General features: G+C 40.4%; 1 protein-coding gene across 5 annotated transcripts in view; it reads left to right on the plus strand.

The window, feature by feature from the left end:
- The window catches only part of SPAG9 (sperm associated antigen 9), a 134,870-nt gene that overhangs the window by 66,682 nt on the left and 42,816 nt on the right, over positions 1 to 25,372 (plus strand). For all 5 annotated transcript variants that reach the window (XM_044921693.1, XM_021704324.2, XM_021704325.2 and 2 more), the window contains 3 exons: positions 14,982 to 15,189; positions 16,329 to 16,428; positions 23,008 to 23,129. In XM_044921693.1, coding sequence (XP_044777628.1) covers positions 14,982 to 15,189; positions 16,329 to 16,428; positions 23,008 to 23,129 — 430 coding nt within the window. The remainder of the gene's footprint in view (positions 1 to 14,981; positions 15,190 to 16,328; positions 16,429 to 23,007; positions 23,130 to 25,372) is intronic.

The raw sequence follows: 25,372 nt of genomic DNA on the forward strand, positions 1-25,372 counted from the left end.
AAACCTCTTCATAAAGCAATATCCAAAAGTGCATTGTGTTTAGCTAAAAAGGCCTGGTGTTGGTTTTGACCAAGAACATACCATCAAATATAAGTATAGTTAATTATATACTCTAAGAGGGAAGATATACTAATAGTTAAAAAAATATTTATTTATTTATTTTTAAAGATTTATTTATTTATTTGAGAGAGAGAGAGAGAGAGAGAGCACATGAGAGGGGGGAGGGTCAGAGGGAGAAGCAGACTCCCTGCCGAGCAGGGAGCCCGATGCGGGACTTGATCCCGGGACTCCAGGATCATGACCTGAGCCGAAGGCAGTCGCTTAACCAACTGAGCCACCCAGGCGCCCTAAAAAAATATTTAAAGTTGGGGCTCCAAGCTGGCTCAGTCAGAAGACCTTGCAACTCTTGATCTTGGGGACGTAAGTTTGAGCCCCGTGATGGGATTAGAGATTACATACATACATACATACATACATAAATAATATAATTAAATAAATAAACAAACTTTAACAAATTAAAATTATATTCTATTTCTTATAAAGTTGAAATTTGTAAAGAGAATATTGATTATAAAAGAATCTTGTTCTATTATAACATCTATCATAAAACAAATAGGCCACCTATAATGAATACAAATAAATTACATCTTATCTCCTTTTCTTTTCTTTTTTTTTTAAAGATTTTATTTATTTATTTGTCAGAGAGACAGAACACAAGCAGGGGGAGAGGCAGGCAGAGGGAGAAGCAGGCTCCCCGCCGAGCAAGGAGCCCGATGCGGGACTCGATCCCGGCACCCTGGGATCATGACCTGAGCCAAAGGCAGCCACTTAACTGACTGAGCCACCCAGGCATCCCTTTATCTCCTTTTCTTGCTTTCTTTTTTTCCAAAGTACTTATTATGGTCTAAGTGCTTAAAGATAGCTCTTATACTTTTAAAATACTAAGTCATTTACTTAATTACTTTGTCTCTTTCTCTCCATTCAGAACATAAAGTCCATGTGGTTTATTTATGCTGTATCCCTAGCACTTAGAAAAGTGCCTAGCACATAGTGGCCACTCAGAACGTGTTTGTTGAGTGAATTATTTGTTTCAGGTATTAGGAAGGCTTTTTGGGATAGTATAAATGATCTGTCAGCCCTGGTAGGTACACGCATTTATAATCATTTCGTTGACCTTTTTAATGTGCTCAAAACAGTAAGCAGTCAATAAATATTTTTGATAGCTTTTCAATCCCACTGAAAAGTTTTTTTTTTTTTTTAAAGATTTTATTTATTTATTTGACAGAGACAGACACAGCGAGAGAGGGAACACAAGTAGGGGGAGTGGGAGAAGGAGAAGCGGGCTTCCCTGCTGAGCAGGGAGCCCGATGTGGGACTCGATCCCAGGACTCCAGGATCATGACCTGAGCTGAAGGCAGTCGCTTAACCAACTGAGCCACCCAGGCGCCCTGAAAAGTATTTTTAACAGTAAAACTGACCTCACCTTTTCCCCTTCTCTTTTCCTGTTGCTCAGTTTATTAGAAGCTAATCCTGTGGCTGCTCAGTATCAGTCCACAGTGGTGCCAGTAGGAAACTCTCTAATTCTTTACTCCTACTGCCACACTGGCTTTTTTTTTTTTTAAAAAACCTGCCTGTAGGTTTACTAGGTCTTCCAAAACAGCCATCCTTCAATTTGCCTACTTACTGTGTCTCTTTCCCAAAACAAAATTAAGTAGGAGGGATACTTTTAGTACATCAAAAATGTATACCATATGGTAACTATATTTTAATTATATTCCAAAAAGGAACCTTAAAGAGAAGATTATTATAATTCTCTTGTTGTTTAATCCAGTAACATGCTGTGACAGAACTTTACTGAAAGTTATAAACTGATTAACAGATTATTAATGTGGACTTAAGCCAGAGAGGGTTTTTTTGTACCCTCCTTAGAGAGACGAAGGCAAGTATTTCCCAGAGAGTTTCTAGAATAAAATCCTGTTTCTATACTCTGGACATGGAGCCACTAAATGAGATAAAGGCTCAACAAGTACAGATTTCTAGGAGTGGAGTGGAGTGGTACATTACAAAACAGCAAAAATCTGATTTGTAAAGTATGTCTAATAATTAGGACATACTTTATTATTACCCAGGCCCTTGTTATAAATCATAAATCAGACGTCTTTCTCTAACTTTGTGAAAGGCTAGGAGTTGGGTTTAGGAGTTCACTTATGGACCGTGTCTCTTGTACCCACTGGTCTTGGTGTCCGTGTGTGACAGGAAGTGGGCTCTGATTTAAAGTTTTCTACAACTTTGATTTCTCTGAGAACTTTGGGGATGACCTACCTGTATTTAGGGCACACTTTTGCCTTTGTTATGAAAAAATTGAAGGTGAGAATTATAAATATTAATTTTACTAGGACAGTTTTCTGTGAAGTAAGGTTAAAGTGAGAATTTTCTGTGAGAAAACCATTTGATGGGGTTATAAACAAGGAAGCAGAGCTACAGGAAGCTTCGTGGCAGAAGAGTGGCAGTAAAGGGGATTTGCCAATGATTGTAACGTTATGGACCTTCTTTGTTGCTGTATTGCAAATTTCTCACTGTGAGAAGAGTTGTAGCCAATAAAGTATTGTATCTTCAGGTACTGGAAAATCTTCTAGGAATGATACATCTAGAAAAATGTACAAGTTGTCTTTAAAAAGAAGTGTTTGTACATATTATTCCTCCCTGTATCATATTCTTGTGGGGGAGATCAACAAACAAGTAAACAAATAAGTAATAGATTTCAAGTATCGTGACATACTGCTGTGTGTGTGTGTGTGTGTGAGAGAGAGAGAGAGTGAGTGAGTGAGAGAGAGATACACTGTTTCAAAAAAGCAAGATAAGGGGCTAAAGAGTAGGGTGGAAGGCTTACTTCAGGGTGGCAAAGGAAGGCTTCTTGGAGGAGGTGATTTGTACCCTGACAAGAGGATGTACAGATGCATGGAAAGGTCTAGAGATGATCAAATAGCTTCTGTAAAGGCCCTGTGGCGGGGACAGACTGGAATGTTTGAGGAATGGTTGTTTTCACCCCTCTCCTTTGAGACTTTTAGTCTTAACTACTGTGCTGACATGCCTTTTGTCAGGGTTACCCTCTAAATATAATGGGAAATACTCATTCCCACCCTACCTTATAGCAGCATTTGACACATTTGAATACTTTCTGCTTCTTGAAATGCTTTCTTCGTTTTGCTCCCAGGACACCCCATCCCCTTGCGGCTCCTGGACCTCTTCAGTTGTAGTTCCCCAGACCTTAAAGCTCATCCCTCCTCCCTACATAATCTGTCTAGGTCAAGTTCCATGTCTGTAAATGCCCTCCATACATTGGTCACAAATTTGAATCTCCGACCCTGACACCTTTCCTGAACGCTGCGTTGCTGAATCCAATTGCTTTCTTTTAAAGTTTCCCCACATATATATTTATGTCCTGCTTAGGTTACCCCTAATAGGAATAACCTTCTTTGATGGCCAATCAAAATGCCACAGCTTACACGAAGCCTCATCTGACACCCCATTAATGGCCCTCAGATCTAGTTTAGAGATCAGTAGAAAGCAGAGGAGTTTATATTGCATCATTAACAGAGATTTCTTACTGTGGGTGCTTCTAGTGAAATAGGTAAAAAGCGGGACACCTGGGTGGCTCAGTCGCTGAGCGTCAGCCTTCGGCTCAGGTCATGATCCCAAGGTCCTGGGATCAAGCCCCACATCGGGCTCCCTGCTTGGCGGGAAGCCTGCTTCTCCCTCTCCCACTCCCCCTGCTTGTGTTCCCTCTCTCGCTATGCCTCTCTCTGTCAAATAAGTAAAATATTAAAAAAAAAAAAAGGGTGGGGGGCATCTGGGTGGCTCAGTCGTTAAGCATCTGCTTTCGGCTCAGGTCATGATCCCAGGGTTCTGGGATCGAGCCCCTCATCAGGCTCTCTGCTTGGCGGGAAGCCTGCTTCTCCCTCTCACACTCCCCCTGCTTGTGTTCCCTCTCTCGCTGTGTCTCTCTCTGTCAAATAAATAAATAAAATCTTTAAAAAAAAACAAAAACAAAACGCTTTCTTTAAAAAAAAAAAAAAAAGGAAATAGGTAAAAAGCAATTTGTGTTGAATCACCCAAGCTGTTCTGTCAAAAATGTATTATAAAAGTGCTAAAGCTGGGAATGAGCAAAAAACGTTAAGGTAGGATTGTTCATCCAACTGAATTATATTCACAAATAAGCCACAAAGAAAGAAGGAATTGGAGAAGAAAAGGCCAAGAATAACCTGAGACAGTCCTGAAGAACAATAACAGAAACTTGCCTACTAGATATTAAGGCTTACTGTAAAGCTGTAATTATTTACATGTTGAAGTATTGCATTATCTGCCCTTCATCTTTCCTTTTTGCACAATTCAGTCCTAAAGCTGGTCACTAGAGCAAAGCAAGGTTAAGCGTCCACAGCGTGAAGTGGGGTGGGGATGGGGCATACCTGCCCCATATATATAACCTGAGCAAGGTTAGGAGTATATACATCTAGGGATAGCCTGGTGTAGAGAGTCAGGGCCCCAGCAGTGTGAAGGACATCCATGCAAAGGGGCAGTCTGGTTTTGGGGTGTCAGATCTTAATCAGGGTGGTGAGGGCCTCCCCAAGGAAAGGCACTCCAGGCATAGGGTGTGGGAGCCTGAGCAGGTGAGGAGGGCAGCATCCACATAGAGTGGGAATGGGGGGCAACCTAGAATGGAGAAGCAGAAGATGTCCAGGGAAAGAAGAACATTGGCTATAAGTGGCAGAAGAGAGACTGTAAAATAAAAGACCGTGGCCTCAGATGTTCAAAGGACAAGAGAACTTGAGAATGGAAGCGGTTGTTAGCAGGGTCAGCTAGTATGGATAAGTCAAGAAGGATGAGGGTTGAATTTGTCAATTTGTAGGTATGGGTTTGCACAGTTTGAGTTGCAGGACCAATAACAGGAGTGAACGTGACTCATGAAAGGAAAATCAAGAACAGGACTCAAGACAGGTGGTTGTAATGGGAGGAGGGAAAAGGGTAACAAGTCAGCAGAGTGGTGGGAAAGGTACTCTTAGGATGGGAGACACTGGGTTGTTGTGTGCTTAGAAGAGTACAGTAGAAAGAGAAATTGAAAACGGGAGTGAAGGAAGATCATTGATATATCAGAATCGTAGAGGAAGGGCAGGGAGGGAGGGATCACATATCCCAGCTGTGATTAAAATCTACTTTGTTGATGGGACACCTCAGTTTTTCCTAGTCCTTTGCTATTATAAACAATGCTGTAGTAAATTATACATAATTTTATACTTGTATTTATGATTCCCATAAGTGGGGTTGCTGGATCAAAGCATGTATTTAAGATTTTGATAGATACTGCCAAATTGCCTGCCAAAAGCCATTTGTCCTCTCACTCAGCAATGTTGTTCAAATTCTTTATTGCTTTACACTTTTAGAGTTCAGATATCCCTTCCTTATACCCAAATATGGAAAAAGAGAGAATGAAGTGTTTAGGTATCATTTAAAGAATCCTGTACATAGAATTTTCATGCTGTTTTCCAGACCTTGGTTGGTATCAATTAGCCAGTGATTTCACAGATTCCATGTAGTTTCACATATACACATATGTATGTATATACACCTGTATATGTTTATCTATCAGCACATGCCTCAAGATGTATGTGTGAGTGGCTGCATATTGGATATATACTCCCTCAAAATATTTTTTTGTTGTTGAAGGGTTTCCTGGGTTGGTGACTGTTAGTAGAATGGGACTTTTAGAACTGAGAAAAACAATTTGAAATAAAAAGCAATTGGATGGGTACCTACTTGTCAAAATTTTAAGAGTGCTGTTAAAACCATATGACTTGAAATACTTGAGTAGAACTGCTGTGAGAAGCTCTTGTTAGCAGGGTTTGGTATGTAAAGCCAGTGGTCAATGTGTGCTACATTCTTCAGAGGATGTGCTTAGCATACAGAACAGGAAAGGCTAAACAGAGCCAGCATTCTTGTTTAGAAGAATTTTCCATCCTCCTCCATTTGTGGCTAACAATTTAGTTCCTATTTCTTTCATTTTTCCAAACTTGGATTTCTATAGCAGTTGAACCTTATTCCTGTATCTTTTGTATTAGATTCCTATTATAAAGTGTGTGTGTAATTAAACATTTCTAAACAGTTAAAGCTCTCAATTTTTTTAACTTTTTATTTTGAAATATTTTAGAATTTAAGAAAAATTGCAAAAACAGTGCAGAGTGCCTATCCATCACTCATCATCAACAAGTGTTAAGTAACCATAGTATATAGAATTATTAAAACTAAGACAGTTGACATTGGTACAATATTATTAGCTAAACTATAGACTTATATTTGGATTTCGCAAGTTTTTCTACTACTGTCTTCTGTTCCAGGATCCAGTCCAGGACTCCACATTGCACTGAGTTATGTCTTCAGTCTCTTCCAACATGTGACAGTTCCTCAGTCTTGACCTTGGGGCATGAGGAGCATTGGTTAATTATATTGTAAAATGTCTCACAGATTGAGCTTCTCTAATGATTTCTCATGATTAGATTGAGATTATATATTTTTTTGGCAAGAATACTGCAGAAGCAATATGCCTTAGTGGTGATTATTGACCTTGACGGCTTGGTTTAGCTGGTGTGTGCTGGATTTCTCCACTGTAGTTACTGTTTTTCCCCTTATAATTAATAAGGATCTTGGGGGTGGGGTGCCTGGATGACGCAGTTGGTTAAGCCTCTGACTCTTGGTTTTGGCTCAGGTTGTGATCACAGGGTTGTGAGTTTGAGCCTCACATCGGGCTCTGTGCTCAGCAGGGAGTCTACTTGAGAGTCTCTGATTCTCTCTCTCCCTCTCCCTCTGTCCCCCCCATCCCCCCTGCTGTTGTGCATGCATGTGCGCACACTCTCTCTCTAATATAAATAAATCTTTAAAAAAAAGTAAGTTATCTTGGTGGATATACTTTGACATTGTGCAAATACCGTGTTTCTCTTCAAACTTTTATCCACTTATTTTAGTATTCGTCACTGGATGTTACGTTACTACTGTGGTGTTCCAATGGTTATTTTCTATTTTCTTCATCCATTCTACGTTAACTGGAATTCTTCTGTAAGGGTGAGCCTTTCCTTCCTTCCTTCCTTCCTTCCTTCCTTCTTTGTTTGAAGTCATGGACATTTATTTTATTCTGTAGGTTATCCAATGCTGCCATTTTATTTTATTGCTCAAATTTTCCATCTCAAATTCCAGCTTTGGAATCATGAGCTTTTTCAGGTAGACTTCTGTATCTTTTCAACATGCCCCATACTCTTTTGAGTACTTCCTCCCCGGCACCGCCATAAGATGCTGCAGGCTCTGAGTATTTTCTTTCTTTTTCTTTTTTTTTTAAGATTTTGTTTATTTTTTCTTGAGAGACAGAGAGAGGCAGAGGGAGAAGCAGGCCCCCAGGGAGCAGGGAGCCCGATGCGGGACTCAACCCCAGGACCCTGGGATCATGACCTGAGCTGAAGGCAGATGCCCAACCATCTGAGCCACCTAGGCACCCGGCTCTGAGTATTTTCGGTGTCCCAGCCCTACAGTCCACTGCTGCTCCCAGGAGCCCTGGTTCTCGTATTTAGGAACCAAGATCTAGGCACTAAATGTGCTTGTTGCTTGAAATGTGATGGCTTCTAGGCTCTTTCTTTGATGCTTATGTTGTGGTTTTCCATTCATTTATATTATCTATTACCTCCTTTTGGATTTTTGTATTAGTGTTTAGAATAGGATAAAATAAAACTAGAATTTTAAGAAAAATGGATTGTATGTTGTAATATTTCATGATTTCGCTTGTGTAAAAGGATAAGGATTGTCTTCTATGACTTCAGTTTTTTTTTTAAAGGTTTTTTTAATTTATTTGTGAGAGAGAGAGAGAGAGCACAAGCAGGGGAAGTGATAGGCAGAGGGAGAAGCAGACCTCCTGCTGAGCAAGGAGCCCGATGCGGGACTCGATCCCAGGACTCCGGGATCATGACCCGAGCCAAAGGCAGACGCTTAACTGTCTGAGCCACCCAGGTGCCCCTATGACTTCAATTTTTATTTGTAAACTTTTTTCCTCACATATATCCTCGTTTGATAAGTTCAGGAACCATCCACAGCTGATGGTTGGGGTTTGAAGAGAAAAACAGTTGAAAATGTACTTCTTTTAATCCTTAGTATTGTCTCCCTATTTATTTATTCATTCATTCCTTCATCTTTGTTGAGGTATAATTGACAAAATTGTAAGATACATACTTTCTCCCCCTTTAAACTGTTTCTTAGAGAAGGGGGAATGGAATTAGTTCTTTCTTAGTGGGTGTTTAAAGTGAGATTTTTTTTCTTTTTGACATATTTACTGGGTTGTGTGTTGACCAAGATGCTAATGTACGTCGAGAATGGAAATTGGTAAAAATCTAAATAATACTATTGGAAAATAATGGTTTTTAAAGCTTGTATTTCAAAGGTGGCTTCTTTGGAAGTAACTGGGACATAAGTATTTATTATGTTCTTACTGATATTTAATATTTAAACAAGCTTTTAAAATAGGAAAAATAACTTTAATAAATACCTGTTGAAAACAAATTACCTTGCTTTTTGCATTCAAAAATATTTATTAAGTGCCCACTATGCCAGATACTAGAAATGATATTACAGTGCTCTCAGAGTCCAAATATTTTATAAAACAGGATTAACAATGTTTTAAATGTTGGGACGCCTGGGTAGCTCAGTCGTTAAGCATCTGCCTTTGGCTCAGGTCATGATCCCAGGGTCCTGGGATCGAGTCCCGCATCGGGCTCCCTGCTCCGCGGGGAGCCTGCTTCTCCCTCTGCCGCTCCCTCTGCTGTGCTCTCTCGTTCTCTCTCTCTCTGGCAAATAAATAAAATCTTTAAAAAAAAAAATAATGTTTTAAATGTTAGTGCAGTTTCCCAATTTTAAATAGTATTAAAGAATCTAGACCAAAAATAGTTTCACCAACCCTAAATTCCACTACTTTCCCCCAGGCATTGTGAGTAGTTGGTGTATCTATCCTTCAGACCTTTTTCTTTTTCATATGCACATAGATAATACACACTCATAATATCTTTGTAAGATAAATGCTATATGCTCTAAGTATTTTCCTGCTGCTTGCTTTCTGTTTTTCGTGAAAAAAAAAGTGTGTTCACAATCTTTCCAGTTTTATATAGAGAGAGAGCCACCCACTTTCCCCCCCAGCTTTTGATAAACTGAGTAGTTGAGAAGGGTTAAAGATGATGATAACCCAGAATAAAAGATCATATAAACAAACCTTGAGAGGCAGTCTGGTTTCTGTAAAGTGCCACCCAGGCGCCCAAGACAGCATTTTAAAGTAAAGGAGAGAGGGGTGCCTGGAAGGGGCTCAGTCAGTTAGTCATGATCCCAGGGTCCTGGGATCGAGCCCCACGTCAGGCTCTCTACTCACTGGGGAGTCTGCTTCTCCCTCTCCCTCTGCCTCCCACTCCCCCTGCTTGTGCACATGCGCGCGCGCTCTCTCTGTCAAATAAATAAATAAAATCTTTTAAAATAAAATAAAGGAGAGAAAATATAAGTAAATCCTATGAAAATTCAGCCTGTTGCCATCTATCCAGCTCTAGGTAAGAAACACACAAATACCCTTGCACAAATTTGCACAAATACCTTCCTCAGGACAAAATGTACATAACTTGTATGTATCCTGGAGACAGCCCTGTGTGTCGTTATACCGTAGGCTGCCTCCATGGTTGAACAGATTTCTTCAGCTTCAATCAGGGCACCATTCAGCTTTATTCAGCAAACATCTGTTGTGAGCCTTCTTTATGTCAGGCTTGATACCCTGGGCGTTAGGGATATAAAGACAAGGCTTTTTCCTACTCACTGTAGGTCAGGTCTCCTACCCACCCAGGTCCATGGAAGCCCTTCAGTGTCCCCTTTCTTCAGAAATATCCTCAGGGTTAGGACGTTCATACCTCTCCTTTAATAATCAGAATTTTCTTAAACCCACAGTATAATTAACATCTAGATTTATTTCATATAATTGTGTCTAGAATTAGGGTTCTCGGTGTTTCTTTGGCTCACAGACTCCTTTAGGAATCAAAGTTACGAAACTTTCCAGAAAATACATGTACACACAGAATTTTGTGATTCTGTTAGGCCATAGAGTTGTAAATCAAAAGAGCTTAAGAACCAGTGCTTTAGACGTTTAACTTTAACTTGTGGAGAAAGAAATGTAAACATAAAAATTAAAATATAAGGTGATAAATGTTATAGTGGGGATCCATGGGGCTAATTTTTGTAATTTTGTCTTTCATTAGGCTTAAAATCTTTGAATGAAAAAGACAGACATATGTAACAGAGTTGCTTACCCCTTTATTTAGCCTATTTCAGATGAAGGCAGGCAGGCTACTTAGGAAAACTCTACACTGGAACCTTTCTTTTTTTCTTTCGGTCTTTCAAGATTTTGATTGATTGATTGAGAGAGAGCATGCTCATGCAGGAGCGAGAGGAGGAGCAAAGGGAGGAGGAGAGAGAATGGCAAGCCGACCCCATGCTGAGTGAGGAGCCTGACGTGGGACTCGATCTCACAACCCCAGAGATTATGACCTGAGCTGAAACCAAGAGTCGGATACTGAACCGACTGAGCCACCCAGGCACCCCTCATTTCTAAGTTGTCCTTAGATAATTTCTTTTATAGTTGTAAACTTAGTCTCTCAGAACATAAATAATTACAGGGCAATGCTGACTAACACATGACATAAATATTGTGTGTAGGACTGAGCACATAAGGGAGGCATTTGATGAATGGAACAACTGAAAATATTTTGTAAAGGCTTATAGACTTTTAGCCTGATATCCAGAGACAGTAAGAAAATGGCACAAAGACCAGGTAGCTTTTACCATAGTATCTCAAGTGAAGCTAAAAGTAATGGCACCTATTTTCTTTTTTGTGTGTAGTAAGTACATACAGAATAAAATTTACCATCTTTTCTTTTTTTACTTATTTGAGAGAGAGAGAGAGAGAGCATGAGCAGGGGGAGGGGCAGAAGGAGAGGGAGAAGCAGGCTTCCCGCTAAGCAGGGAACCCGACTCAGGGCTCAGTCCCAGGACCCTGAGATCATGACCTGAGCTGAAGGCAGACCCTTAACTGAGTCACCCAGGCGCCCCTAAAATTTACCATCTTCATCATCATTTTTTTTTTTTTTTTTGACAGAGAGAGAGATCACAAGTAGGCAGACAGGCAGGCAGGCAGAGGGAGAGGGAGAAGCAGCAGCTCCCTGCTGAGCAGGGAGCCCGATGTGGGGCTCGATCCCAGGACCCTGGGACCATGACCTGAGCCGAAGGCAGATGCTTAACGACTGAGCCACCCAGGCGCCCCCAGACTTTCTTTTTAAGACTGAATAATAATCCATTTTATATATAGACCACATTTGATATATTCATTCATCCCTTCATGGACATTTGGTTCACTTCTACCTTTAGGCTATTGTGAATAATACTGCTATGAACATGGGTGGAGCAAATGTCTCTTCAAGATTCTGCTTTCAGTTCTTTTGGATATATACCAAGAAGGGGTATTGCTGGATCATATGGTAGTTTTTTTAGTTTTCTGAGGAAATGCCATTCTGTCTTCCAAGGCAGTTGCAACATTTTATAATCCTCCCAACAGTATACAAGGGTTCAAATTTCTCCACATCTTACCAACACTTGTTATTTTGTTTGTTTTTGATAGTAGCCATCCTAAGGGGTTCGAGGTGATACTGTAGTTTTTATTTGTATTTCTCTGATGATTAGTAATGTTGAGCATCTTTTTGTGCTCCTTGCTTGTTTGTGTAACATTTTTGAATGACACCTATTATTTTATTTTTAATTTATTTTTATTTAAACATTTTTAAAAGATTATTTGAGAGAGAGCATGAGTGAGGGGAGTACTTTATCTTTTAACAGATCAATATTTAGGCTTGTCTTTCTTCATTCTATCTTAGTTGGAGGCATTGTTAGTGACAGAATTACAGAATTTCTTCCATAGGAGATGCAATATAAACATTCTGTGCCTCCCACCAAGCATTGCAGCAGAGACTTTTCTCATGTCTGTGTTTTCCTACTAATCTTGGAGCTTTATGTCACCACTGCCTGGGAGACCAACGAGAAATGCCTCTTTTGAAAATGGTCCCCTAAATTTCAGAGCTTTTCTCTCCCCAGCTCTCCCTGAGATCCAGAAGTACAGCCCACACAGTGAGCTATTTTAGAGAGTGTAAATTATTTTTATGTGGTAAAACTATAAAAGGTAAGTTACAGATAAATAAATCTCATGTTACTTGGATAGCCCATGACAAATTTAAAATTTTCTTCTAAGCAGATCCTAATTTACCACTCCTTGTAGCTCCAAACCTTGAGAATCCCTAAGATGGCACAGTCCTTTTCATGGTTTAGGTTCAGCTCTCTTGGTTGCTTTATTTGGTACTCCCAGATCCACAAAAGAATTTGGGGAGGAGGGCTTTTGCCAAACTGTTTATGTTATGAACTCTTTTTTAATTACTAAGTAATTTTTAAAAAGATTTTATTTATTTATTTATTTATTTGAGAGAGAAGGAGCAGGGGGAGGGGCAAAGGGAGAGGCAGAAGCAGAATCACCGCTGAGCAGGGAGCCTGGTGTGGGTCTTGATCCCGGGACTCCAGTATCATGACCTGAGCCAAAGGTGGCCACTTAACTGACTGAGCCACCCAGGGGCCCCACTAATTCTTTTTTTTAAGGTAGAAGTAACTAGACATTGGGGGTGGGGTGATAAGGAGGAAGAGGGAAACATTTCTCTACTTTTGAGAGACAAATGACAAGTACAAGATTGACCTCAAGGGACACCTGGTGGCTCAGTCAGTGGAGCATGTAACTTGATCTCAGGGTCATGAGTTCAAGCCTTACGTTTGGCATAGGGCTTACTTTAAAGAAAAAGAAAGAAAGAAAGAGAAAAGGACCTCAAATTATTATTTTTGGTTTTATTTTTTAATTTTTTAAAGATTTTATTTATCTGACAGAGAGTGAGAGATCATAAGCAGGGGGAGTAGCAGAGGGAGAGGGAGAAGCAGGATCCCCACTGAGCAGGGAGCCGTACTCGAGGTTCAATCCCAGGACCCTGGGATCATGACCTGAGCTGAAGGCTGACACTTAACCACCTGAGCCACCCAGGCGCCCCAATTGCTAACATTTTAAACACTTAGTATGTGTGAACACTTGGCTAAGTCTTTATGTAGAATAATTTGTAATCTATTAATTAGGTACCATTATCTCTATTTTACAAATGAAAAATAGATATAGAAAGAATAACTTACCCAAGGTCAAACACTTAGTGAATGATAAACTCACTAGTTTACCCTAATTCTTCTTCTTCTTCCTCCTACTACTGGTAAACTTTTTGTCAGGTTCTCTCTCTTTTTTTTTTTTTAAGACTTTATTTTAGGGAGAGGAGGAGCAGAGGGAGCGGGAGAGAGAATCCCAGACTCAGCTTTTAGCACAGAGCTCAGCACATAGCTTGATCTTACAAACGTGAGATCATGACCTGAGCCAAAACCAAGAGTTGGACACTTAACCTACTGAGCCACCCAGTTGCCCTAGGTTCTTTTTTTTTTTTTTTGAAGACCTGGGTACTTCGCTCTAAAAGAACTACCTCATTATTGGTAGCCATTGAACAACTAACTATGTTTGTTTTTCTTTTTAAGTAGGCTCCATGCCAAACATGGGGCTTGAACTTATGACCCTGAGATCGGGTCACATGCTCCACCAACTGAGCCCACCAGGTGCCCCTCTCTTTTTTTTTCTTTTTTTGGGGGGTTATTTTTTTTTTAAATCCCCTCCCCCTCCGTTTTTTTTTAGTTGAAGTATAATGGACACACAATGTTACATTAGTTTCAGGTGTGCTGCATAGGGTTTCAACTTTTGGACAACTGATTTTAGTTATTTGCTGGCCACAAACCCCTTTGAAAACCTGATAAAAGTTGTAGATTTCTTTTTCCCCAGAAAAGTACATGTCACACAAATTTTTGCATAAAATTAAATCTGGACATGTCCTTCATGAAGACTATTTGTGGACCCTAGAATAGTAATTATCAATTCTTAATGAGTATATAAATCACCTGGGTTGCTTTTTAAAATGCGTATTACTTGATCTCACTGCCTGAAGCTTGGAGTTGGACTTAGAATCTGCCCTCTTAACAGTATTTTAGATGATCTGGATGCAGGAAGTTTTAAGCATACTGTGTACAATACTCTGAATCTCTCCTGAGATTCAGAATCTTGTTATTCCACTGCTGTATTTTTTGTTTGTTTTTGTTTTTTAAGATTGTATTTATTTGAGAGAAAGAGAGTGAGCGTGGGCATGAGTGGGGGGCAGAGGGATAGGGAGAAGCAGATTCCCCGCTGAGCAGGGAGCCCAACATGGGGCTCTATCCAAAGACCCTGAGATCATGACCGGAGCTAAAGGCAGTTGCTAAACTAATTGAGCCACCCAGGTGCCTCTATTACTGTTTTTTTTTAAGATTTTATTTATTTGAGAGAGAGAGAGAGAGACAGAGATAGCAAGAGAGAGCACGAGCGGGGAGAAGAGGGAGAAGCAGGCTTCCCGCAGAGCAGGGAGCGCGATGTGGGGCTCGATTCCAGGACCCTGGGATCATGACCTGAGCCGAAGGCAGACACTTAATGACTGAGCCACCCAGGCGCCCCTCTATTACTGTTTTTTAATAGAATTTTCTCTCTGCATGTTTTTTTTCTTTACCCGTTTAAGAAAATTGCTTAAAATAAATTAATCATTTAAAGATTTTCCCATAATTCCTTTTTTTCTTTTTTAAAGTAAGCTCTATGCCCAGGGTAGAGCCCAACATAGGGCTTGAACTCACAACCCTGAGATCAAGACCTGAGCTGAGATCAAGAGTTGGACACTTAACCAACTAAGCCAACCAAGCGCACCCCCCGCAATAATTCTTTTTATTTGTAGGATGAACTTTCTGATGTTAGCCAAGGAGGATCTAAAGCTACTACTCCAGCATCAACAGCTGCGTCAGATGTGGCCACACTTCCTACTGATACTCCCTTAAAGGAAGATAATGAAGGATTTGTGAAGGTTGCAGATACACCAAATAAATCAGAGATAAGCAAGCATATTGAAGTACAGGTAGCCCAAGAAACTAGAAATGTATCAACAGGTAAGTGGCCCTAGTTCTTTACTTTCTGGTAAAGATCATGTGGGTTTGAAAAGATACATCTTGGGGCGCCTGGGTGGCTCAGTCGTTAAGCGTTTGCCTTCGGCTCAGGTCATGATCCCAGGGTCCTGGGATCGAGCCCCACATCGGGCTCCCTGCTCCGCGGGAGGCCTGCTTCTCCCTCTCCCACTCACCCTGCTTGTGTTCCCTCTCTTGCTATGTCTCTCTCTGTCAAATAAATAAATAAAATCTTAAAAGAAAAGAAAAGAATAGATACATCTTAGGGGTGTTACTGCTTTAGATTTATAAAATCATAATTATAAGTAAGCTTAAAAGGGGTGATGATCAGGGCGCCTGGGTGGCTCAGTTGGTTAAGCGACTGCCTTCGGCTCAGGTCATGATCCTGGAGTCCCGGGATCGAGTCCCACGTCGGGCTCCCTGCTCAGCGGGGAGTCTGCTGCTCTCTCTGACCCTCCCCGCTCGCTCTCATGCTCTCTCTCTATCTCATTCTCTCTCTCAAATAAATAAATAAAATCTTAAAAAAAAAAAAAGGGGGGGTGATGATCAAATAAAGTTTTGGGGAGACAGATTTGGGGAGCTGTAGTATTGGAGAGCCTGAAAGGCAGGAGAATAGTCTTCATCTTTAATTTCTCTGTATTTCACCCCTTAATTTTTTTTTTTTAAAGATTTTTATTTATTTGACAAAGAGATAGCGAGAGAGGGAACACAAGCAGGGGGAGTGGGAGAGGGAGAAGCAGGCTTCCCGCCGAGCAGAGAGCCCGATGCGGGGCTCGATCCCAGGACCCCGGGATCACGACCTGAGCCGAAGGCAGACGCTTAACAACTGAGCCACCCAGGCGCCCCAACCTCTTAATTTATAAAAAACAAACAAACAGGGAGTTCTGCCCTGGGATACAACAGACTGTGTCTCAAGAAATACAAATAAAAACTTTGGTTATTTATCAATTTCTGATATTCACTGTTGATTGATACATTGTCTAACCCTGTGTTTCCTAGAATTCACTTCTTAAAATTTTTTATGATCAAATGATGTATTTACAACTATTGAAGCAACAGGATTTTCATATTAGGGGCAGTATGTGATATATGCATTATTTATGTCATCTTGTCCTTTTCCTAAGGCTCTGCTGAAAATGAAGAGAAGTCAGAAGTTCAAGCAATCATTGAATCCACTCCTGAGTTGGATATGGACAAAGATCTGAGTGGATATAAAGGCTCAAGGTACTGTCAATGTCAAATGAAGACATTTTATCCTTCCTTTCCCCTGTCCCAGAAGCATACTATTATTCTCTGGTCTCTTGCCAGGAAAAAGGTCATTCAAGTGTTTTGCTGAAGAAGTGTTAGTATTATATTCTAGTTTCCATTTTTGAAACTAGACATAGTATATGGTTGAAATGTTTTGTGAAATGCTGCCTTTTCACCATCAGGGATTAGGAGCATATGGAAGGATAGGGGGAAAAGGCAGCAAAGGTGTAACCAATACTTTCTGCAATTTGAGGAAACAGAAACAAGAATAGGGGGAGTAACAATTTGAGCAAACTTTGTTCCTTCCCTCAGATCAGGAAGAAACATATATACTCACTTCAAAACTGTAGCAATTTCAGGATGCCTGGCTGGCTCAGTCAGTAGACCAGACGACTCTTGATCTCAGGGTGGTAAGCTCAAGCCCCATATTGGGTGTGGAGCCTACTCAAAAAAACCCCCAAACTGTAATGATCCCATTATTGGAAGAGATTAGTCTCATTTTACATGGGGAGGCTGTTTAGTGGTGGAAAGAGAATTGTTATGTATCATCTTAATCAAGGTAATCTAAAGCATGTGGATGTTCAGGAATTTCATAAAGGAGCTACTGCCTTTCTTTTAATTTCTTCCATAACATTTATCCTTTAATAATAATGACCATAAAAATACACTCTATTTATTGATCACTACAGTCGTGGTTAAAAGCATGAACCTAGAGTAAGACTATGTGGGTTCAAATACTGCCTTGGATTTGAATCTGAAGTATATTTTCTCCATAAAAAGGAATTATGTTAATACCTTAGATGATTATGAGTAAATGATTCAGTGTATGTTAAATCATTGGCAAAGGGCCCAATTTAATAAATGTTAGGTAGTATTATCATCATCATTTAATATAATTTTAATTATAACTTCATGAAGTCAGCATCTTCATCCCCATTTTATAGATAAGGAAGCTCAGAAATGTGTAGTAACTTGTCCAGGATGACCTAGTTAGCACGTGGAGCTGGCATTTAATCTAGGACTCTCTGATTTCAAAGGCCATGTCCTGTGAAAATATTTTTTTTTATTGTTTATTTAAAAATGTAAACAATGCAGGGGCACCTGGGTGGCGCCGTCAGTTAAGTGTCTGACTTTTGACTTCATGATCTCAGGGTCCTGAGATCGAGCCCTGGGCTCGTCTCCATGCTGGGCGTGGAGCCTGCTTGGGATTCTCTCTCTCCCTCTCCCCCTGTCCCAACACTTGCACATGCATTCTCTCTTAAAAAAAAAAAAAAAGTAATGCAGAGTGTAAAAAGTGAAATTTGCTTTTTATTTGTCCTCTCCTAAGCCTAAGTAAGGAGATGCAGCTACTTATTAGCAGTTTCAGTTTGTCATTCTGAACCTCTTTAAAAATTAAAAAAAAATTTTATTAGACTAATGCATGTGTAATATTATGGTCAAATGGTAATAATACAAAATATGAAGGGCAGTAGTAGTCCCTTGCCCTTACCCACCCCTCATTCCCACTCTCAAGAGGCAGTATCTCTCGCTTCCTCATTCTTTTTTTTTTTTTTCCTCAACAAAAGTGGCTCAACTTTATTGTAGGAAAGCTGGGGAGGGCCAGCAGGCTATATAAGGGTCTCTGCAGGAACTCCCATCGCTGATCAGGACTGCCAGGCCCCAGGTCTGTCTGGAAGGCAGGAGAGGATCAGTGTACTGCCCCCTTTGGTCCGTCTTGGGCCCAGGGGTCCAGGCCCTGGCTCCCTGGGGCTGAGGTAGGAAACAGCCTTCGCTGTGTTCCCCAGGGTCTCCAGCAGAGTGTCCACGATGTACTCGGAGTTGACGCAAACCTTGCTGGGCAGGTCAGTGTCAAACTCGGCTCCTGCCTGCTTGTTGAGCGCCTGACTGACTGCGTTAGAGCGGCCTTCACGAGTCACGTCCACAGAGACTTGTGCTGTGGCGTGACTGTGGATGTGGTGGTGGTGGCAGCCGCCACATCTGAGTTCTCGTTTGCTATTTTTCTTGAGGTATCTAAATCCCATCCTTATGCTTCTTTTCCTTGTTGGGATTCTGTGAGAAAATGAAGTCCTAATGCCCCAAGGCATCCTTTGTGTATAATGAATTAGCTACACTCCTGTGCATCTAGAATTGAGAAAATAGTCACTCAAATCATTTTCTGTATTCTGTGGATCAAATGAGGAACCCTGGTTTTAGAAATGCTGTGATACTAGCTGTTGACTTTATAGTGGAGGATGACAAGGATACAGCTCCTTAAACCACCTTCCTTCCTTTCGTCATCTCAGTGTAATTCTCAGTTCTTGTTACGTTAACAGTCATTGTTTAAATCTTATGACTATATAAATACTGATCACAGCTTAGCCACAGAGTATGCTGTGATTTTATTTCCTGTCTTTTGCAACGTTGTTTTTCTGGAATTAGTAAAACCTGGTGGATTTTTGTTTTGTTTTGTTTGCTTAGGTTTCTACATACCTATTGCTAGTTCATGGACAGATACCTTGCAAATCATAAATGTAAACACTCTATTTTGCATTCTCCAGCCTAGGTTGTTGTGGGCTCTGGTCCTGGCATTTGCCCTCACTATCACGTCGGGAATTCTTGTCACTTCTGTCCTCTGTTGTATCCTCTGTTTCCTGGATCCCTGGTCATCTTGCTGCTAGTGCTTCTTTTTTTAAGATTTATTTCTTTATTTTAGAGAGAGAGAGAGCACAAGTGGGAGAGACAGAGAGAGAGGGAAGGGGAATCTCAGACTCCGTGCTGAGCAAGAGCCCAATGTGGGGCTTGATCTCATGACCGTGAAATCATGACCTGAGCCAAAACCAAGATCAGAAGCTTAACACTGCGCCACTCAGGCACCCTTTGCTTCTTGATTTATGCCTTTGTTTTGACAGAACACATTCTTCTTTTTTCCTTTTAAGATTTATTTGAGAGAGAGCGCGTGCGAGCAAGTGCAGGCAAGTGGGGGGAGGGGCAGAGAGAGAGGGGGAGAGAGAATCTCAAGCAGACTCTATGCCCAGCATAGAGCCTGATAATGTGGCTTGATCTCACAACCTGGAGATCATGACCTGAGCCAAAATCAGGAGTTGGACACACAACCGACTGAGCCACCCAGGTGCCCCTTGACAGAACATATTCTCACTAGCTTTCTGGGCAAAGGCTGCATGGAAAGTAAATTTTTGGAGAACTTGAATATGACACATGTCATTTGAAGACATGATTGATAGTTTGGCTGACTGAATTCTAGGTTGGAAAATCATCAGAAGGTTCCTTCAGAATTGTGAAGACATTACTTCATTATCATGTTGAGTTTGGAGAATTGTCATTTGGGTTCTTGCTTTTTTGTTTATTTTCTGTGGAAGCTTTTAGGATCTTCACTTTATCCCTCATGTGCCCCCTTCCCTTTAAAAATTAATTGATTGGGGCGCCTGGGTGGCTCAGTTGGTTAAGCGACTGCCTTCGGCTCAGGTCATGATCCTGGAGTCCCGGGATCGAGTCCCGCATCGGGCTCCCTGCTCGGCAGGGAGTCTGCTTCTCCCTCTGACCCTCCTCCCTCTCATGCTCTCTGTCTCCCATTCTCTCTCTCAGATAAATAAATAAAAAATCTTTAAAAAATAAATAAATAAAAAAAAATTAATTGATCGTATGCTTGATATAGGGGTCTTCTTTTGTATCTTGTATGTGGTAAGTTCTTTCATCTGGAAATTTGTATCTCCCAGTTGTTTTTTGCTTTTGTTTTTTTAAAGATTTTATTTATTTGACAGAGAGAGACACAGCGAGAGAGGGAACACAAGCAGGGGGAGTAAGAGAGGGAGAAGCAGGCTTCCCGCGGAGTGGGGAGCCCGATGCGGGGCTTGATCCCAGGACTCTGGGATCATGACCCGAGCTGAAGGCAGACGCTTAATGACTGAGCCACCCAGGCGCCCCTGTATCTCCTGTGAGAAAGTTTGTTGTTTCTCTTTACTGTTGTCTCTTCCTCTCTTTCTGGAATATCTGTTAGGTAGATATTGAACATCCTGGACTAACCTCATCATTCTACCAACCCCCTTCTATTTTTTGTCCTAATTTTAGGATGATTTCTTCAACTTTATTTTTCAACCCTCATTGATTTTTTTTTTCTCTAAAAGTTTTTAAGGTTACTTTTTATAACATTCTGCTATTCTTTTATGGATGCAATGTTTAGTCTGAAAAAAAATCAGTTGTTGTTGTTTTATGGTTTTTTTCTGTTGCTTGTGTTGTTTCCTTTTGCTCTGAGTGCCTCTGTTTTAGTCCATTTGTTTTTGGACTCTTTATTTTATAATAAAGGCCTTCTTTAAAGGTCTGGTGCTCCGTGGCTATTTTGCTTTTGCTGGTACTTAAGTAATTGTTGCTGATTCTCTGGTTTCCTGCTTTTAACATGTAAACATGGCTTCCATTGTTTAGGGAGCAATGCTGTGGGGAGGGAGGTCTCTGTTCTGGAGGATTGGATCTCACTCATACTGCTTCTTGGCATGTCTTTCATCCCAGCCTTCTGGGGTTTTTTTGGTTTGTTTGTTTGTTTTTAAAGATTTTATTTATTTTATTTGAGAGAGAGAATGAGAGAGAGAGCATATGAGAGGGGGGAGGGTCAGAGGGAGAAGCAGACTCCCTGCGGAGCAGGGAGCCCTATGCAGGACTCCATCCTGGTACTCCAGGATCATGACCTGAGCCGAAGGCAATCACTTAACCAGCTGAGCCATCCAGGTGCCCCCAGCCTTCTGTTTTATGTTCTTCCTTGCACACATCTTTCTGTAGATTGCTGGTTCCTTCAATGCCTGGGCCTTTCAGAGGTTCTGGTAGCATACTGAGTTCCTCTCTAAACCCTAGTGGTTAGGTTTCAGCTTTTTCTGGTCTGTCAAGTCAGTTTCAGCTCTTTGCCTGTTTTTTGTCTTACAAAATTTTGTTCACATTTCATCTGCTGCAGTTTCTTTTTCTAGTCCCTATGTCCTATTGAGTGGTAAATGACTATGTTTAGTCCACCAAGTTTAACTGGAAATTCTGTGCAGACGGGTTTTTTTTTTTTTTAAAGATTTATTTATTTATTTTAAAGCGGGGGTGCAGGGGTAGAGGGAGAGAGAATCCTAAGCAGACTCCATGCTGAGCACAGAGCCCAGCATGGGGCTCCATCCTATGATCTTGAGATGACCTGAGTCGAAACCAAGAGTCAGACACTTAACTAACTGCGCCACCCAGGAACCCCAACTTTTTTCTATTACTATAACATTAGAGCACAAACATACACATTTCCCCATTTCTTTGTATATCCCATGCTATAAAGGCCTTAAATACACTGTTCTGTACTTGCTTTTTATTTATTACTTATTTATTTTTTTAAAGATTTTATTTATTTGTGAGAGAGAGAGAGAATGAATGCACAAGCAGGGGGCGAGGCGAGCAGAGGGAGAAGCAGGCTCCCTGCTGAGCAAGGAGTCCGACGTGGGACTTGATCCCAGGACCCTGGGACCATGACCCGAGCTGAAGGCAGACGCTTAACCCACTGAGCCCCCCAGGCATCCCCTTGCTTTTTAAAAAACACCTTTATATAATGGATTTCTTTAGTTTTTAACTATGAAGTTAAAAATCTTTAACTTATTTTCTTTTTTTAAGATTTTATTCATTTATTTGACAGAGAGAGACACAGAGAGAGAGGGAGAACAAGCAGGGGGAGCAGGAGAGGGAGAAGCAGGCTTCCCGTGGAGCAGGGAGCCTGATGTGGGGCTCGATCCCAGGACCCTGGGATTATGACCTGAGCCAAAGGCAGACGCTTAATGACTGAGCCACCCAGGTGCCCCAGAAATCTTTAACTTCTTAATGTGTATCCATAACTTCTCTCCGACCTATTAATGATCAGTTAGGTCATTTCAGCTTTTAGCTACTGTAAGAATGCTGCTCTGACCATCTTTTTACATTCGTAATTTCGTTCTTATGACAGGATTTTTGTAGGATTTTTTTTCGCATTGAATTCTTGGATCAGAGGGTATTTGTGTTCTGAATTTTAACAGATAATATAATTGCCCTTAAAAGAAAAATAAAACGTCCATGCCAGTTTATATCCACGCAACATAAAACACGGTTTTATGACGTGGATTCTGAAGCCTGACTGACTGGGTTTGAATCCTGCCTCTTTCTCTCATTTGCTGGATGATCTTGGCAAATTCCTTAATCTCTTTAGTTTCCTATTCTGTGAAATTGGGATAATAGCACCTCCTTTGTAGAGTAGGTGTGAAGATTCAGTAAGGTAGTCTAGGTAAAGTGCTTATACAGTGCCTGATACAAGGCAGAGTAGTGCTCTGTTAGCTTTCATTTATTGTTTGTGTTTACTGGGATATGACCAAAAAATAAACATTCTGTATTTTCTTCAACAGTTCTTTCTGTGGAGTTTAATGGAAAATTCATAGGAAGCCTTTTAGATACCTTTTAAAACTACATTTTGTGTTAAATGTAAATTACAGGTGGACAATCATTTGCCTATTGTATTCACTTTACACTGTTGAAAAAGTCTGTAATATTTGTTGATTTGGTTGTGTTGTTTCTGTTGCATAGCACTCCCACCAAAGGCATAGAGAACAAAGCTTTTGATCGTAATACAGAATCTCTCTTTGAAGAACTGTCTTCAGCTGGCTCAGGCCTAATTGGAGATGTGGATGAAGGAGCAGATTTACTAGGTATGATAGCTTATCTGAAGAAGTATCATACTGTTTTAAAAATAGATTTTTTTTAAATGATTTAATTGAAAATTCCTTTAAAATGTCCCTAACTGATCAGTAGCACACAGTTATTACACTTTCAGGTAATTAATAGGAATATATTCTTTGAGATCATGAAAGTTTTAAATCAAAGCATCTTTGTATATGGATATCCCTCAAATTGAATTGCACTTTAATTTGTATTTTGAAATTCATACAGCACATTTTATTGAACACGTGCCAAGAACAGTATTACACATAAGGAGCACTGTGTATATATATGGGTGTGTGGGGGAGGGGGGGATGTGTAGATGTATAGATTGATAGGTAGTTAGTTCTTGGCTTTAGATAGATTTTTTAAAATTCTGTTGACCTTAATTAAATAAGAAAATATAACACTTGTTTTTTCCTGAGATTTCACGGAATATTCTGTTTTAGCTCTATGAGAAATGTAACCATTTTAGAGTTTGTGTTGTTGAAGAACACCTGGTTTGAAAAGAATACTGCATTTGGCTTTTTCCATTATTTATCTGGTGTCCTTTGCCAAATAGCTTAACCTCTCCTGGCCTTAGTTTCTTTGTGTATAAAATGAAGGAGCCGGATTCGAGTTCAGAGATTGAGCAAACTGTGGCTCATGGGTCCAGATCCAGCTCATCTATGTGTATGAATAAAGCTTTATTGGAACACAGCTACTCTCATTTGTTTACTTACTGTCTGTCGTTGCTTTTGCACACAACAGCAGAGTTAAGTAGTCTATAACAGAGATCATATGGCTTTACAAAGACTTAAAATTTACCGTCTGACCCTTTACAGAAAGAATGTATCGACTCCAGCTCTAGGTGATCTCTCAAGTCTCTTTGAACAATAATTACATGGTTCTGACTTTACGTCAGTTAGCTGTGGCATACCTTTCTTATAACTTAAGATCTTACAGAGATTGAAAGCCGTATAGTATTAAAAACCCATGCCTTTGGAATAGATGCTGGTCTTGAAGAAATTTATGTATCTATTATGTAGCTTTTGGTGTAATTATAATACAGACTACAGTGTCCTCAAAAGGTTCTTTTGGTCAATTTTTGTGAATATGGAGTGGGATTCCTTGCATTAATTTGTGTTAAATTTATTGATTACCATTATGTCCTCGAAAGTTTGAAGTATTTTTTGAAGGAAACATAAGTTCTTTCTGTATGGAGCTCACAGTCTATCTAGTAAGAGAGATTGCAAGTTTGTTATAAATAAAAACTGTCTGAGATAGACACAGACCCCCACCATTAAAGTGTAAGTTAAGTATTAGAAGCAGTTGAATGAGTTTGTATTTCTCAAGGAGGGCTAAAGATGAGTTCTTAAGGAACACCCCATTTTTTTTTTTTAAGATTTTATTTATTTATTTGAGAAAGAGAGAATGAGGGAGAGAGAGCACATGAGAGGGGGGAGGGTCAGAGGGAGAAGCAGGTACCCTGCCGAGCAGGGAGCCTGATGCGGGACTCGATCCAGGGACTCCAGGATCATGACCTGAGCCGAAGGCAGTCGCTTAACCAACTGAGCCACCCAGGCGCCCAGGAACACCCCATTTTTAAATTTACACTTTAACTTTAGTTAACATTATGAATGAAAAAGTTCCTTTTACAAAACTGAGTCCCTGGCAAAATTAAAGTGTAGAGATGCAAAAAATGTTAGAAAGAAGAATTTTTAAGTGTTTAAATTTATATTCAAATTTATATACAGTAAAAATCACTCTTTATGATGTATTTTTTAACCTTTGACAAAAGCATGGAGTTGTATAATCACTACCAGAATCAGTTTACACCCCCCAAAATTCCTTCATGCTGCTCCTTTGTGTTTAACTAGAATGAAGTACTTTTTAATGCAGTTTGTATACTCTGCTACTTCATAATCCAGTATTGAATAATACAATTTTTGAGGTTGGTGGTCCCAAACTTTCCTTTTTTTGTAAAGAGTTAAGAAGCCACAGAGTACTTAGAATTAATTGTGGTCTTTTAAAATCTTGTGTTTTCTGAAAGCTTCCATTCTTTGAGTCAGAAGATTAAGCATGGGCGCCTGGGTGGCTCAGTTGGTTGAGCGACTGCCTTCGGCTCAGGTCATGATCCTGGAGTCCCTGGATCGAGTCCCGCATCGGGCTCCCTGCTTGGCGGGGAGTCTGCTTCTCCCTCTGACCCTCCCCCCTCTCGTGTGCTCTCTCTCATTCTCTCTCTCTCAAATAA

This window comes from Neomonachus schauinslandi, chromosome 15 (genome assembly GCF_002201575.2).
Source record: "Neomonachus schauinslandi chromosome 15, ASM220157v2, whole genome shotgun sequence".
Lineage (NCBI taxonomy): Eukaryota > Metazoa > Chordata > Mammalia > Carnivora > Phocidae > Neomonachus > Neomonachus schauinslandi.